The 13,987-nt window shown below is 34.1% G+C and overlaps 1 protein-coding gene across 1 annotated transcript in view; it reads left to right on the plus strand.

Moving 5' to 3' along the window:
• GOLT1B (golgi transport 1B) overlaps positions 1 to 11,314 on the plus strand; it is an 18,224-nt gene extending 6,910 nt beyond the window's left edge. The window contains exons 3-5 of the mRNA XM_008581474.1: positions 2,932 to 3,110; positions 5,796 to 5,877; positions 8,784 to 11,314. Coding sequence (XP_008579696.1) covers positions 2,932 to 3,110; positions 5,796 to 5,877; positions 8,784 to 8,822 — 300 coding nt within the window. The 3' untranslated portion in view covers positions 8,823 to 11,314. The remainder of the gene's footprint in view (positions 1 to 2,931; positions 3,111 to 5,795; positions 5,878 to 8,783) is intronic.
• Positions 11,315 to 13,987: the final 2,673 nt, after the last annotated feature.

Below are 13,987 nucleotides of genomic sequence, written 5' to 3' on the forward strand. Positions count from 1 at the left end.
ATGTTGTCCTTTTTCACTGTAGTCAATTTTTTTTTTTTTTTTTTTTTTTTTTTTTTGTCTTTTTCCGTGTCCGGCAACGGATCGCAACCCTCAGTGTTGCCCCCGTACCGGACCGGGACCGGCAACGGGATTGCAACCCTCGGCGTTGCTCCCGCGCCTCGCTCAGCCAGTGAGCGGGAACCGGTCTGTATGTGGGATCCGAACCCTCAGGTGGGAGCACCGCCGCGCTTCCCAAGCGGCACACTATCCAGTGCGCCACCGGGCCGGCCCTGCAGTCAATTTTTAAATAGTTCTACTGGCATCTATTTAGTGCTGTTAGATAACAAACTAATATTAAAATTGAATCACCTAAAGATCCTTCCCTCAGAAGTTCAGTATACTCCAGTGCCCTTGAGTTTCATTTAACCAAACATATTTAACCTGAAAAAAATCCTGTGGGAAGAAGTATGGCTTAATGATTAAGCACATGGGCTTTGGATTCAGATACATTTAGGTTCGAATGCTTAACCAGAAAGGTGACTTTGGGCAACTTAAGTTAACACTCTAAACTCCTTCAGTTTCCTCTACCTCTACAATGGTGCAATATACCTACATTTCAGTAGTATTGGGTAGATTAAGTTGTATAAGGTATGTGAAGAACCTCATAATGCCTAATTCATGGTAAATTTTCAATACCTAGTAGGTGTATTTCCATGTAATTTCCTTTCTGATGAAAAAACATCTCAAAATTTCTATATAATTATTCAGATACTTTGCAAAAAGATGGAAATTGGTCATATTCAAATAACTCAGCTGCCAATGATTAAACCTCAGTTGCCAAATAGTTATTTAATGGAATTTTGCTTGTTCTTTTGTCAGTCTAAACAGTTAACATCTAAACTGTTTAGATTTTAGTAAATTCTTTTAAAGCATTTAAGCATGCATGAAAGTATCAGCCTCAAATTTTCATAGGAATGTGTGTCTGTGGAATACACTTAAACTGGTGTATTTATATACAGGTATCTGAATTCTTTTAGACTAACTTTGGGAGCAAAAGATGTCTAGAATGAAAGTCAGTAGTAATTAGAAAATTGAGGGAGGTGAGTGATGTAGAAAAAGGTAAAGATGATATAAAGTTTCAAGTCATCATAACATTTTGTATGACTTAAGATTTTTTTAAGTAGCTGTGACCTATATTTTAGCTTTCCGGAGCTGAGGCAAAAAGTTAAGTAACATTAAGAATAACTAATAGTGTATTTAAAATTGTGTTTCCAAAAATATGGTGACTTCTGCTCTGTCTCATTATCTGTATGCAGTTAGTGCTTGCAGATAAAATAAGGATTGATGGCTATATTTCCTAAAAACAGAAGTAGAGTGCTCAAGGAGGTGACTTAGTAGATTGTGCTTTGTAGCATTATAGGAGAGTACATTTCTCACTTTAGAAAGTTAAGACTTTTCAAAATAAAAACATAAGACCTAGAAAAGTAAAGTCAGTAAAATTATTAATTTTATATACAGGGTGAACTTAGACGTCAAAGCTTATACTTTGTCCACCAACGTATATTCAGTACCTAGAACAGTTCCTGGCAGCTAGTAGTTGATCAATGGTTCTTTGTTTTTGAATGAAAGAGAAAAAAACCTATAATATTAACACTAGGTAAAGCAGTATTCTTTGAAACTTGTTCCATAACTACCTGTTAAGTGTTTATGTGATTTAGAATAGATTAAATGAAGGCTACCCCTAAACAGCAGTTCAAAACAGATGACTTGATAGTCTCATGTCTTGGTAAATTTGTTAAAATGTTTTGACTTTAAACATCTGAAACTTCACATTTGACTCAACTGCATAAAATAAACAGACTTTTAAAAACCTTTAAACTTTTTAAAAATGTCTCTATATTAATAGTTGACTTGCCTAGAAAGAGGTGTATATTGTTTATTTGGAATGTGTACTGTAATATTCCATGTGTGGAGATTTTACAAGAGTTCTAAAAATATATAATAATGCTTGTAAGAAGACAATAAAGTCACTGAATAATGATTAGCTATCTTTGAAGTATATATACCATTGGGCTTTTAAACGGAAATAGGCAAAGATAAAGGATAACAAAATTCTTCAAAATTGATGTTTTACTCACAATAATATAAACAGCATTGCTATCCCAGGATATGAAGCTTAACTTTTAGGCATAACATATGTTTGTGTGATGAAATATTTTTCACTAAAGAAAGTTAACAGGAGAGGGCAAGTATTTGGAAATAAAACACAAGAAAAAGCAAGCCTTTAATAGATCACCATTTTTTGTCCACAGTCAGAAAATGTACAATATATATATATATTGTATATATATTGTATATATATATATATATGTATGTATATTTGAAAGTGCATGGTTGTATTTTTCTTTTCTGCTGCCATCAGATATTCTTTAATTAATAAAATTAGAATCTTCTTCCTGGCTTTGCGTTATTTCTTCTGCTGTCATCTTGACCATGTCATATTTCTGTCATCCGTGGAAACTCCAGTAGCCCATGATGAATATTTCAGGACCAGGAGGAATACCTTTGAGTGACATATAGGCAGCTTCCCTCTTTATGTCTTGCCGACTCATTTGCTTGACTAAGCCATTCCCATCCAGCTAAAACTGGGAAAACTACTTTAAATGCAGATGCCCTTTGGTAACATCTAATCTTTTTCTGTTTCCCTTTTTCTCCGTTTAATCAAGATAGAAGAGGAATGAGACCAGTCGATTACAGCTACAACTTTAACATCCTTAACCCACTCCTTAGTTCTGCTTCTTGGTGTGCATTGCAGTTCTTTCTGGCTAGTTGCCTACTTAAAAGCCAGATAAATGTGCTTCTTTTTTATTATATCTAGCTTTGACCTTCCTTTTCAAATTTGTCCAGTAAGTTTAACTGCTTTTTCTATGTTATATTTTCTTTCTCTTCTAGGTCTTATTTGTGGCTGGTTTGGCTTTTGTAATTGGTTTAGAAAGAACATTCCGATTCTTCTTCCAAAAACAGAAAATGAAAGCTACAGGATTTTTCCTGGGTGGTGTATTTGTAGTCCTTATTGGTTGGCCTTTGATAGGCATGATCTTCGAAATTTATGGGTTTTTTCTCTTGTTCAGGTAAGGCAATCATTTTGTTTCCTCTTTCAATAAACTAGTGTGCCAGATAATTATTATAAAAACATTTACATTGGTGTAAGAAGATGATAGTTTCCCTAAATGGGTTTTTGTTTAGATTGAATCTTTTATTACGGTTTTAGATTAATCAACTCTAAAAGTGTTTTTATCAACTGTAACTGATTGCCTAAGTAAGGATATAAATTATCTTGTAAAGTATTTTTTATGCAATAAAATTAATTTTATTGGCATTTTAAGGCATTATCTTTATGTTTGATATTTTCATCAACTAAACAGTCGGTGATATATAAATAGAAAGATAGATCAATCCAGCATTTTAGTATGTGGAACCTGATACTTCATAGTTACTGCCAATTGATGTCAATTTGTTTAGTACATATACATATTAGAAAATTCTGTACCAAATACACTGTAGGAGATTTGATTAGTTAATATTTTGCAAATGCCATTTAACAAGTAAATAAACAATAGTATGAATGTGAGAAAATACCTTTAAGTAGGTTGGTCTTAATTATTTATTCAAGAAATGTATATGTTTTGTCTTCTACATACCAGGGACTGTATTACCTACAGGAGACATAAAAATGAATTAAGTGCCAAATCTACTTTAGGGAATCTCATTTCTTACGTGGGAAATAGACTGTAAAGATACTAGTAGGATATAGTCATAATGCCATTATAGATGTATATGCAAAATATTATAGGAGCATAATTAGGGAAGGAATTAATAAATCCAGGGAGAGGTGTAAGGAATGTTAACTGACAAACTGGACTTTAAAGAATGGGTATTCATCCTATAAATGAGGAAGGCAAGGACAGTTAACTGGACAGAAGGGGCAGACATGATCATGAAAGTATACAGCTTGTTCTGAAAAGAATAGTCTGATAGAACAGGAGCATGGGATAAATGAAAGGAGATTAATGATGAGGAGACTGAAAAGAAATTTCGGGGCCAGGATGCAAACTTTCTCTGAATGACTTGTTGAGAAAAGTACACTTTATTCTGTAACCTGGGGAGCAGTGTGTGGGGGAGGGGGGCCTGCAAAGACTTTTAATCCAGAAGGGATAGAGCCAGATAAGTGTTTTTAAAAGATTGTTTCAATATCAGGGTAAAATGTGTACTGAAAAGAGAAAAACTGAAGGCAGGGAAGCCAGTAAAGAGGCTATTGATACAATACAGAGTATGGAGTGATAAGATTGGGATCTTTGGACCACTCTTGACATTTTAGGTTGGTGGGTGGAGGAAGAGAAGGGAATACTGGAAGACACTGAGAGATGAGGTCAGAGAAGAACGAGGAGTAAGGACCATAGTGGCTGAGGGAGGAGAGAGTAAGGAAGAGCAGCTCATCATGGCAAGTGTATCTTGCTGCAGAAAACTTCAGTACTTTAAGGACTGAAGAGAAAATCATTGGCTTTCTTAATTATACAGGAATTTTGGTAATGAAGGGTAAAAGTCAAAGCTGATTTTTGAGATTAATAAAGAATGGGAATTTGTAACATCGTTGATAAACTTGGAATAATACATTGGCTTCATGATTTAGAAAAATTTCTGGTACAAATCCTGGTTTTTGTTGTTGGGTTTTGTTATGTTCTGAAATAGTCTTACTTTGAGGTATAGGGCCAAGGGACTTTTTCTAGATATTTATAATCATAAATAAATAGTATTTTAAATCACATGTTTGTATATTTAAAAAAATACTTAAAACAAAAAAATCATTCTGAATTTTTTTTTCCTCTTTCATTTTTTGCTAGCTTTTTAATATTTTTTTCACCTTTTTTTCCCCCTTTGGGTGGCTGGCCAGTACAGGGATCTGAATCTGTGACCTTGTTGTTATAAGGCTGTGCTCTAATCAACTGAGCTAACACGCCTGCTGAATTTAGTACTACTAGAAAACAATTGATTGTCTTTGAAACATGTACATGTACCATCAACATGAGAACTGTTTCTCTAATTTAAAAAATCTTGCTTTCTATTTAATTCTTTTAGTTCATATATTTTTACTTCCTGTAGATTCATAATTGAATCTTACTGCTTAATTCCTGAATTCTATACATTGTCATATTTCCATCCCTATATGCCTAATTTTAAGACTTAGAGAAGGTTTATTTTCTGTACATTTTTTAAGTAAACGTTTTTTCTCTTCCTGTAGAGAGGTGGCTTAACTGATCCACAATTAATTCTTAGTTAGAAGCTGTATAACTTTTGTGGGTCTGTAATTCTGCCACAATAATGAGACATAATGTGAGGATTTCCATCTGGCATGTAGCCTCTCAATGTTAACTAAGTGTTGGCACTTAGTATTTATTCAGTAAATGATAGGAATTATTATTTTCATGGTACCACACATACAGTCTCTATGGCTCCTTTGTTTTGATCAATTTCATCTCACACAACTCACCACAGTTGAGGAAATCTTCAGCAGTTGAGTTGCGATAACTCATAATCTGAGCATAATCTAATCACAGCTAGGCCTCATTGCACTCTTCTTACATTTTTACCAGTAATCACAAAATTTTAAATTATGTTTATAATAATTCATAAATCTAAGTTTGAAGTCTCTAAAGCATTCAAAATTTTAACAGGATTCTTTATTTTTACTTGGTTAGCAATTGATTTTGGTAAAAGGAAGTGTGGAAATTTTAAGAACCTCTTTTTCCCTCTCTCAGGGGCTTCTTTCCTGTGGTCGTTGGTTTTATTAGAAGAGTGCCAATCCTTGGATCCCTCCTAAATTTACCTGGAATTAGATCAGTAAGTAATCATGTATTTAGCAGTATATTTTTTAAATCATCAAAGTAAATATTGTTTGATGCTTTTTACTTCTAGAAATTTGAGTAATTGATACATGATTGAGTAACTGATACATGATTGAATAATTGATGACTTTATTATGATATGGTTATATCACATAGATCATGGTTAACATGAAAATCAGAAAATGATCATTACTAAACCTATAAAACCTGAAATTTAATTTTACCATATCCGTTTTTAATATTGTTCTCTATTTTTTGATGTTACTCAGAGTGATATGCTATGCTACCTTTCTCTTTGAGAATTCAAGGCATTTTTAAATTAACTTTTATATAATCTTTTTTATAATCTCTAATTTTTTTTTTTTTTGTCCTTTTTAAGACTGGCCGCACTGCGCTCAGCCAGTGAGCTCACCGGCCATCCCTATATGGGATCCGAACCCGCGGCGGGAGCGCTGCTGCGCTCCCAGCACTGCACTCTCCCGAGTGCGCCACGGGCTCGGCCCAATATAATCTCTAATTTTAGAAGCAGTAATATAAACATGAAACCATTATTTCTTGCAAATATTTTTTTTCTCAGATTGTATCACCAAATGGAGTGGATTAAGACAGTTAAAATACCATTATACTAGGAGTCAGATGATAAGATTCTGTTCCCAGCGCTGTCCACAGTTTGAACAATTTTGTCAAATCTGTTTCTCTAGAGTGAACCTTGGTTTCTCCCTTGATAAAATAAAGTGAATCAAATCAGATAACAAACAAAGGTTAAAGAAAACATTTTTAAAATTGATAAGTAAACTTTTTTTTTTGGCAGCTGGCCAATATGGGGATCCAAACCCTTGACCTGAGTGTTATCAGCACCACACTCTAACCAAGTGAGCTAACTGGCCAGCCCCAAGTGAACGTTCAATATTCATTCAGCAAATATTTGGTACTAAACTGCTAGCCTGAAGATTGTAACATCTCTTAGTAGAGGTTCAGAAGGCTTTTCAGGATTCAACTTAGTTATTGCCTCCTTTAAGAAAGCTTTCCTGACTCCCTGTGGCTGGCTTGGGATGTGCTTCTAGAGTACCTTGTGAACAGCTCTGTCATAGCATTTACCTCTGTTTTAATTGTCAAGAAAAAGACTCCCACATGAAACTTTACAGTCCTTGAGGGCAAAGACACACTATACTTTAGTCACTGTTCTGCTGCCAGTTCCCAGCATAATACCTGGCATATGATGGAAACTCAACATTTTCACAAAATGAATGAATGCAGAATGGCATTTCATTGTCCTCACGGAACTTGGTCAATTTCAAGACAACTCCAGGTGACTTACTATTTGCCTACCTCCTTAAGTTTCAAAATTAAATGAAATCCTTAAATTCTAAAAGAATTGGGATAATTTGAAATTCAGCTGAGTTGGACTGACCCATGTCAGAAGTAACCCTGGTACATATCCTTCTTTGGATCATTTTCATAGTTCCAAGTCTATCCTGAACAACTAGGATAAACTCGCTTTAAAGGTAAATTTAAAAGACTACAAGTTCTGTTTAGGTGAAGAGAGTTCATCAACTTCCTAAAGCTGTTTACAGATTTTTATAGATGTTTTCAGGAGAGAAGGTCTGTAGCATTTATTGAATTCTCAAAGAGCTAAAGGATGGCTTACCCACAGAAAAATAAATACCACTATAAGCCTAATCCCATTTCCATCCCCAGGTTAATTTTAGAGTCAGAACCTTATAACTAAGACAACCTGGATATTTGCAGTTACCTTTGGAAAGAAAATATTGTGCTTTCTCTCCACTTAAATTTACCTTAAAAATCTAATAAATCCATGAAGAGTGTGCCAGTCACCTATTTGTGATAACATAAAATATTGGAACCTAGGCTTATAGGGGTATATCCTGATTTCACATGCATTAAACTCCAAACTCATACAGTAGTCAATGTTGTTTATACTTCGAATGGCTTTTGAATTTACTGAAACGTCTGCTCATAGAGTTATTAATCATTATTTATATCCTTAGTTTGAGGATTTTGTGGTATTTGCATAAATGGACACCCAATATAATAGATTGTGTTTTCTATCACTATTACTTCATTTTAGTAAATGCTAAAGTAAAAATGTGAATTGTGAAATGAAAGAAATGGTTAGATGATTGCTAAAATTTGATAGTATAACCACTGAGTGGTTTTAACTTTTAATGTCTCTACTAATTTTAGACTTTGTTTCAATCTTTATATCACCTTCTGGAATGCTGAAGAAAGCCAAACTACTTCTTATTTGGGGTGGAGTAACCAAAGTAAATAACCACTTACATTATGTGTGTTAAAATTTATATTCAATGACTATAAATTTATACTTACATCATTAAATCTATTTTTAATTTCATTGCCACTTTCAGTCTAAAGTCCAGAATTCACAATTTAAAGTATTTTTAGTCAATAGCTGTTGTTAATTATTGAACTTAATGGAGTTAAATCTGTTTGTTCAAAGACTACGTAGGCCCAGAAGAGATCCACAGTAATGGTCAGTTGAAATATCTCATTGGGGTTCTTTAATGCATGAATGGCTGACATTTCAGTTTTTAATTGTTTTATTTTTTGTTAAGCTAGCAGTGTTAGCTTCATTTTATGCAATTTTTTTTGTTCATTGTGTTGCATTTTCCATGTTGCACCCTTAAATTCATATGTATAACATGTCGTGCAAAAAAACTTTTAGAAAAAAAAATGTATATGGGTTTACATGTCAGAAGATGGTGGTGAGTAGTATTGGATTAAACATTGTCAATCATACCTTAAATTTCCACGAATCTTTTTGTAAAGTTGAGTTTTTTAATCAGCATTTAAAATGTTGATATAATGGTTCATAATGCTACATAGGCTTTCTTTAATTATCTGTTTTTCTTCTCGTTACAGTTCGTAGATAAAGTTGGAGAAAGCAACAATATGGTATAACAACAAGTGAATTTGAAGACTCATTTAAAATATTGTATTATTTATAAAATCCTTTGAAGAATATTCAGCACAAAATTAAATTACATGAAATAGCTCATAATGTTCTTTACAGAAGTTTAAGATGTACAGTTTACAGAGTACCAACATCAATTAGCAAAGAAGCAATGAGAACAGGCTGCTAATCAGATGATCTAAGAAGTCAGCAAGCAAACTAAGGGAGATGAAATCCATGTACAATGCATATTGAAACTCTTGAACGCTATTTTTATTGTTTTTCTACAATGTGTGAAAAACAGCCATCCTTAGAGAACTGTGGTGCCCATTTTGTTTTTGTTTAGGGTTTTTTTTTTTTTTTGTAGGTTCAGGAGCACTCATAGGCATTTACTTTTTAGAAATGTCCCCTGCAATGGCAAAAATATTTTTAGTTGCATTATGTCTCTGAAAGTGATGCATGGGTTGGATTGAATTATGTCATTTTAATGTATTAAAACCAACGAAAACCCAGTTTTGATGTATGAATCGCTTTTTTTTTTTTTTTGTAAACATGTGGTTAAAATAAAACTTAAATGTGATTCTTCTGAATCTGAATAATTTAAAGCCAGATGAAAACCTAAACTAGATATTCTTTATTTGAATATACAAAGGTTGTTCTTTACTAGCTTTTAGTTCCTAAATTATAGCTGACTAAGCACTTTTTTGGTCAGTAACACACTCTGGAAATACTCATTCTTCTTGAGAGTTTGACCACCTAAGTATCTGTATCATTCATTATGTGTAAGCATTTAACAAAAAGCATTCTTGACCATGAACTAGTCTGTTACACAGCTTGTCTCATTGAATAGTCTTTTACTTAAGATACTAAATGATGCAAACAAGTGGATTTTTCCACATTATGATGTGGGGTTTTTTTCTTTTTTTAATTTTAGCATGGTTTATTATTTTGTTTTTTATCAATTAAAATAATTTTTGGTAATGTTTACTTTAAGACATGTAACGTTAAAAGGTTAAACTTATGACTATTTTTTAAGGGCTATTCATTTACTCTGAGTTTTCCCTTATCTTCAGCTTTTTAATAACATACAAAAATCAACATGTATGACATATGCTTCATATGATCACTCTTCATCTTGAGTTAATGGAGAAATACCTGAGTTCACATACTAAAGTTATTTTACTGTAATTAATTAAACTGGCTATATTTTCTTAACATGACACTAAAAAATAATGGAATTTTTTTTTTTTGCTGTTGCCGATTGACAGACAGTAGGAAACAGCAGTTGTTTCTTCTTTAGTTTTCCAAGGTGGCAGCTTTTGTGGTAGATGTAGGAACACATTTCAACAGCCACAGTACTATTTGTTTTACCACTAATAATTGCACTATTTTTTTTAACAGTTGCAAAGCTTTTTAATACATAAAATCATAATTGAAATTTGCAGGTTTTATTTACAAGCATGTCTACAAAATATATTATAGCTTTGTTGTTTTTAATTAAATCTCTTGATGCACAGAGAACTCCCAACCTTGTTTGTCTAAAGAAGGAAAGACTTGGTATATAGTGTAAAGGTTCAGTCTTGTGGATTACTGTCTTTTTTGGTACTGGCATTTGACTTATGATGTAATCTGTGAAAATGCGATAATATTGACAAATGGAGACTCCTACCTCAATAGTTCATGGATTAATAAAAGAACTAGTGTTGTGTTTAATGTTCTTCAAAAAAGTAATATCCTCACTTGGAGAGTGTCAAATATATAAAATTTGAGGATTGACTTACGTAAGGTGCCCTGTAGGTCTCTGTTATACATATTTTTGACTGATGCATATTATTTACAGTAGCTAGATAAGTCTACCTTCTTAGAACAGGAACAATATCTGTTAATGGAAGGAACTTCTGTATTATTTAACTCCTTTGTAGACATGAATTTCTATCAAAATGTTCTTTGCACTGTAGCAGAGATCCCTTTTTCAACAGTCTTATTTCAGAAAGCATTATTGGACTGAAAAGGATTTGATAATCTCCAAGTCCTTAGTAAGACTGAGAGTCTAGAAGAGTTTTCAGTTTTAAATGAATCTACAGTTAATATCAAGTGTGAGTTTGGGACTGCTTGGCAGCATTATATACTTCTTATTCAGAACCCTTGATGAGGCTCTGTTTTTAAATATACTAGTCTTTGACAGAAAGCACTATACATCCCATTGTTTCTTCCTTTCTAAAATCAGCCTTCTGTCTTTGACAAAGTGTACTTTGATTATTTCTATATAGAGATGGAGAAAAAGTTCTAATACTACTTAGCCTTAAGTGTTTCTGTCGTTGTTCAAATGTATTTTCTGTAACAGAAACATATTTGGAATGTTTTTCTTTTCCCCTTATAAATTGTAATTTCTGGAGTACTGCTGCTTTAAGAAGTCTCAAGGTCAGATTATATGATCTAACAATTGAATATTGTAAATACACTTGTCTTACCTCTCAATAAAAGGGTACTTTTCTATTAATTGGTGGTCAAGTGTATCTTTATTATTATATTCTAAAGTAAAAACAACCCATCTCATTTTTAAAAAATTAGACATATGCAATTTTCTTATTTATAAAATGCTCTTCACATCTTTCATTTCCCAGTTGTTTAGATGTAATCATAAATACAAATAGATTTCAAGTAAGCAAAAAAAAGTCTTAATTTTGAAAACTATAAAAAGAATGACACTTGTCTATGGCAATGTGCTATTTTTAAAAAATCAGACTTTAAGGTTTACTAACTATTTGGTTATTCAATAAACATTTTCTGAGTACCTCTTGAGCACTAAAAGTTTTGTGCTAAAAGTTTTATAGAAGACCCAGGAGAGTAAAATGTGGCACCTTACTGTGGAGAGTTTGTAACATTAACATTACTTGTAAATTCTCAGACTTCCAAATAACTTGTCCTGAGTTGTACTGTAAACAAATGATGGTAGAATAATTTGTGGTCCAGATATTTTAACTTCTTATTTTCCCCCAGTCAAGAGTTAATTAGGACTATTCAGACTTCATCTGTGTGATCGATTTACATTTTCAGAAGGTGTCTTTGGAGGAAAAAAGTGACATCAGCTTTAACTCTGGGAGTTATGTCTCAAGATGTCATTTCTTTTGTAACTATATCTATATTCAACCTTTGTATTTTTGTTTTTTTTGGAAGAGAATTTTTTAACCTTAAGCCTAGCAGTTCAGAACTGTCACTGCTATTTGATATCCTGAAGCCTGCTATAGAATTTTTATTGCTACAGGAAGTTGAGACGGTTTACTGAAAGTGCTGTGATTACCATCATTAACTGCAAAATTTAGAAAGTATGCAGTGAATTTAGAAAGTAGTGGAGAAATGTTTAAGTATCTTTTCTCAATATGTCAGGAATATAATCCTTAAGCATTTGTGAGTTAAATAAAACCACTTAACATTTGCAGTGTTTTGATCATAAATTTTGTTAAGTCTAGAAAAACTACTGGCCAGTTCTACCACTTAAGGTACTCAGTAATTACTGTTGAATTTGATAATTAAACTACAAGTCTTGACTATTGTAAGTTGAAATAGAAGTCTTGAATCTGTTACTAAATATCCAGCATATCTTTCCTTGTCCTGGGCTGAAAAGTTTCAGCCTCTGCCCTTTTGCTACCTGTGTCCACCTAGAGGATTGGACACAGAAGTAGCACATCTGCCCACAACCAGTCCAGCGACAGCCACCAAGCCACTGCTGCTAGCACCCTGTGCTCCCAAGCTGAGGCATCAGGGGGCCTAGAGCCTTGGCCATGCCCCCTGACACCCACAACCAGCCCAACGATGACCACCAATCTGCCACTGGAAACACCCTGGGCTCCCGAGCTGGGGTAGTGGGGGACCAAGGGCTTCAGTCACATCCCACTGACATCTGCATCCAGCCCAGCAATGACCGACTAAGCCACCACTGGGAGCCCCCTGGTCTCCCTTGCAGGAATGAGGGGGGTGCCACGGGCCTCAACCATCACCCTCCATCTACCCCTCCCCACCAACTGCTCTGCAACAGTATCTTAGAATGTAAAAAATAATAATAAATAAACTTTAAAAAATAGGAAAAAAAAAAAAAAAGAAAGGAAAGCAATCTGACCAAAAAGTGATTTAGATTAAAATTGGTGTCAAATTTAAAAAAAAAAAAAGCACGTCTGAAGTTTTTCACCGACTGACATGTTTTTCCACTACCTTGCCTTTACTCAGCTCTCAAGGCCTAATTAAAACGTCACTTCTATTGTATCTTTCCTGAACCAACTAGGCCAAAATGGTTGGTCCATCCTTGTCCTCTCCTAGAAGGTTCTACTTGTTTTGTGTTTATTGGGTTATGGAAAAGATTCTTGAGGTTCAAGGTCTCTTCTTATATTTGAATGTCCAGTTCCTGGCATCTAGTAGTTGGCGGAGTAAATGAAAGTGAATTCTTCCAGCTCTTCTGGTGCTGTCCTCACTGATCATCCCTCATGTGATCAGCCTCATGGAAGCAGGAGGTTTCTATCAGCCATAAAGTTGAATGTAATGATCTGGTCCCTGCAGAATTCTCTACCTTTCTGCTTCACATTTCTTATGACTTGAGAAACTGACTTTGCTGCACCCAGCAGCTTGTCAATGGAGAGAGGAGGAATCATAGATAAGGGATAAAGACTATGCCTACAGATTAGCTGCCCTTCACTAGAAAAGGGAGGCTGCTGGGGAGACCCAGAAGCTACTGCTAACATTTTGAGGCTGGTATGAGTCACTGATTCTCAAGTTCTTTCTGATATAAAATGAAAAGGCAAGTTTGTTGGTTTTTTCCTTTTTCAAGATGGTGGCTTTGTAATTGGAGTTGCTATTATGAAGTAGAACTATCCCAAGGAGAAAATTATGAAGTTAATTTATATTCCCTAGATAAGAAAACCAGAAATAATACCCTGCAACAAGAGGGGTCACTTGCACAACAGTCTCTCCCATGTGTGGACAGTGCTGATAATATTGGGTAATCAAATCCCCGATGAAGAACTTTCTGCTGTGACATCTTTGATTCTGTGAGGCAGCCATGAGTTCAGGGAGTAAAAGTACTGGTCTTGGTGATAAAACACTAACTCTACCACTCATTGTCATGTCAAGTCAAATTCTCTGCATTTGCTCATAGTGAAACCCAGTATCTACTGCATAACTT

This window comes from Galeopterus variegatus, unplaced genomic scaffold, assembly GCF_000696425.1.
Source record: "Galeopterus variegatus unplaced genomic scaffold, G_variegatus-3.0.2 Scaffold2362, whole genome shotgun sequence".
Lineage (NCBI taxonomy): Eukaryota > Metazoa > Chordata > Mammalia > Dermoptera > Cynocephalidae > Galeopterus > Galeopterus variegatus.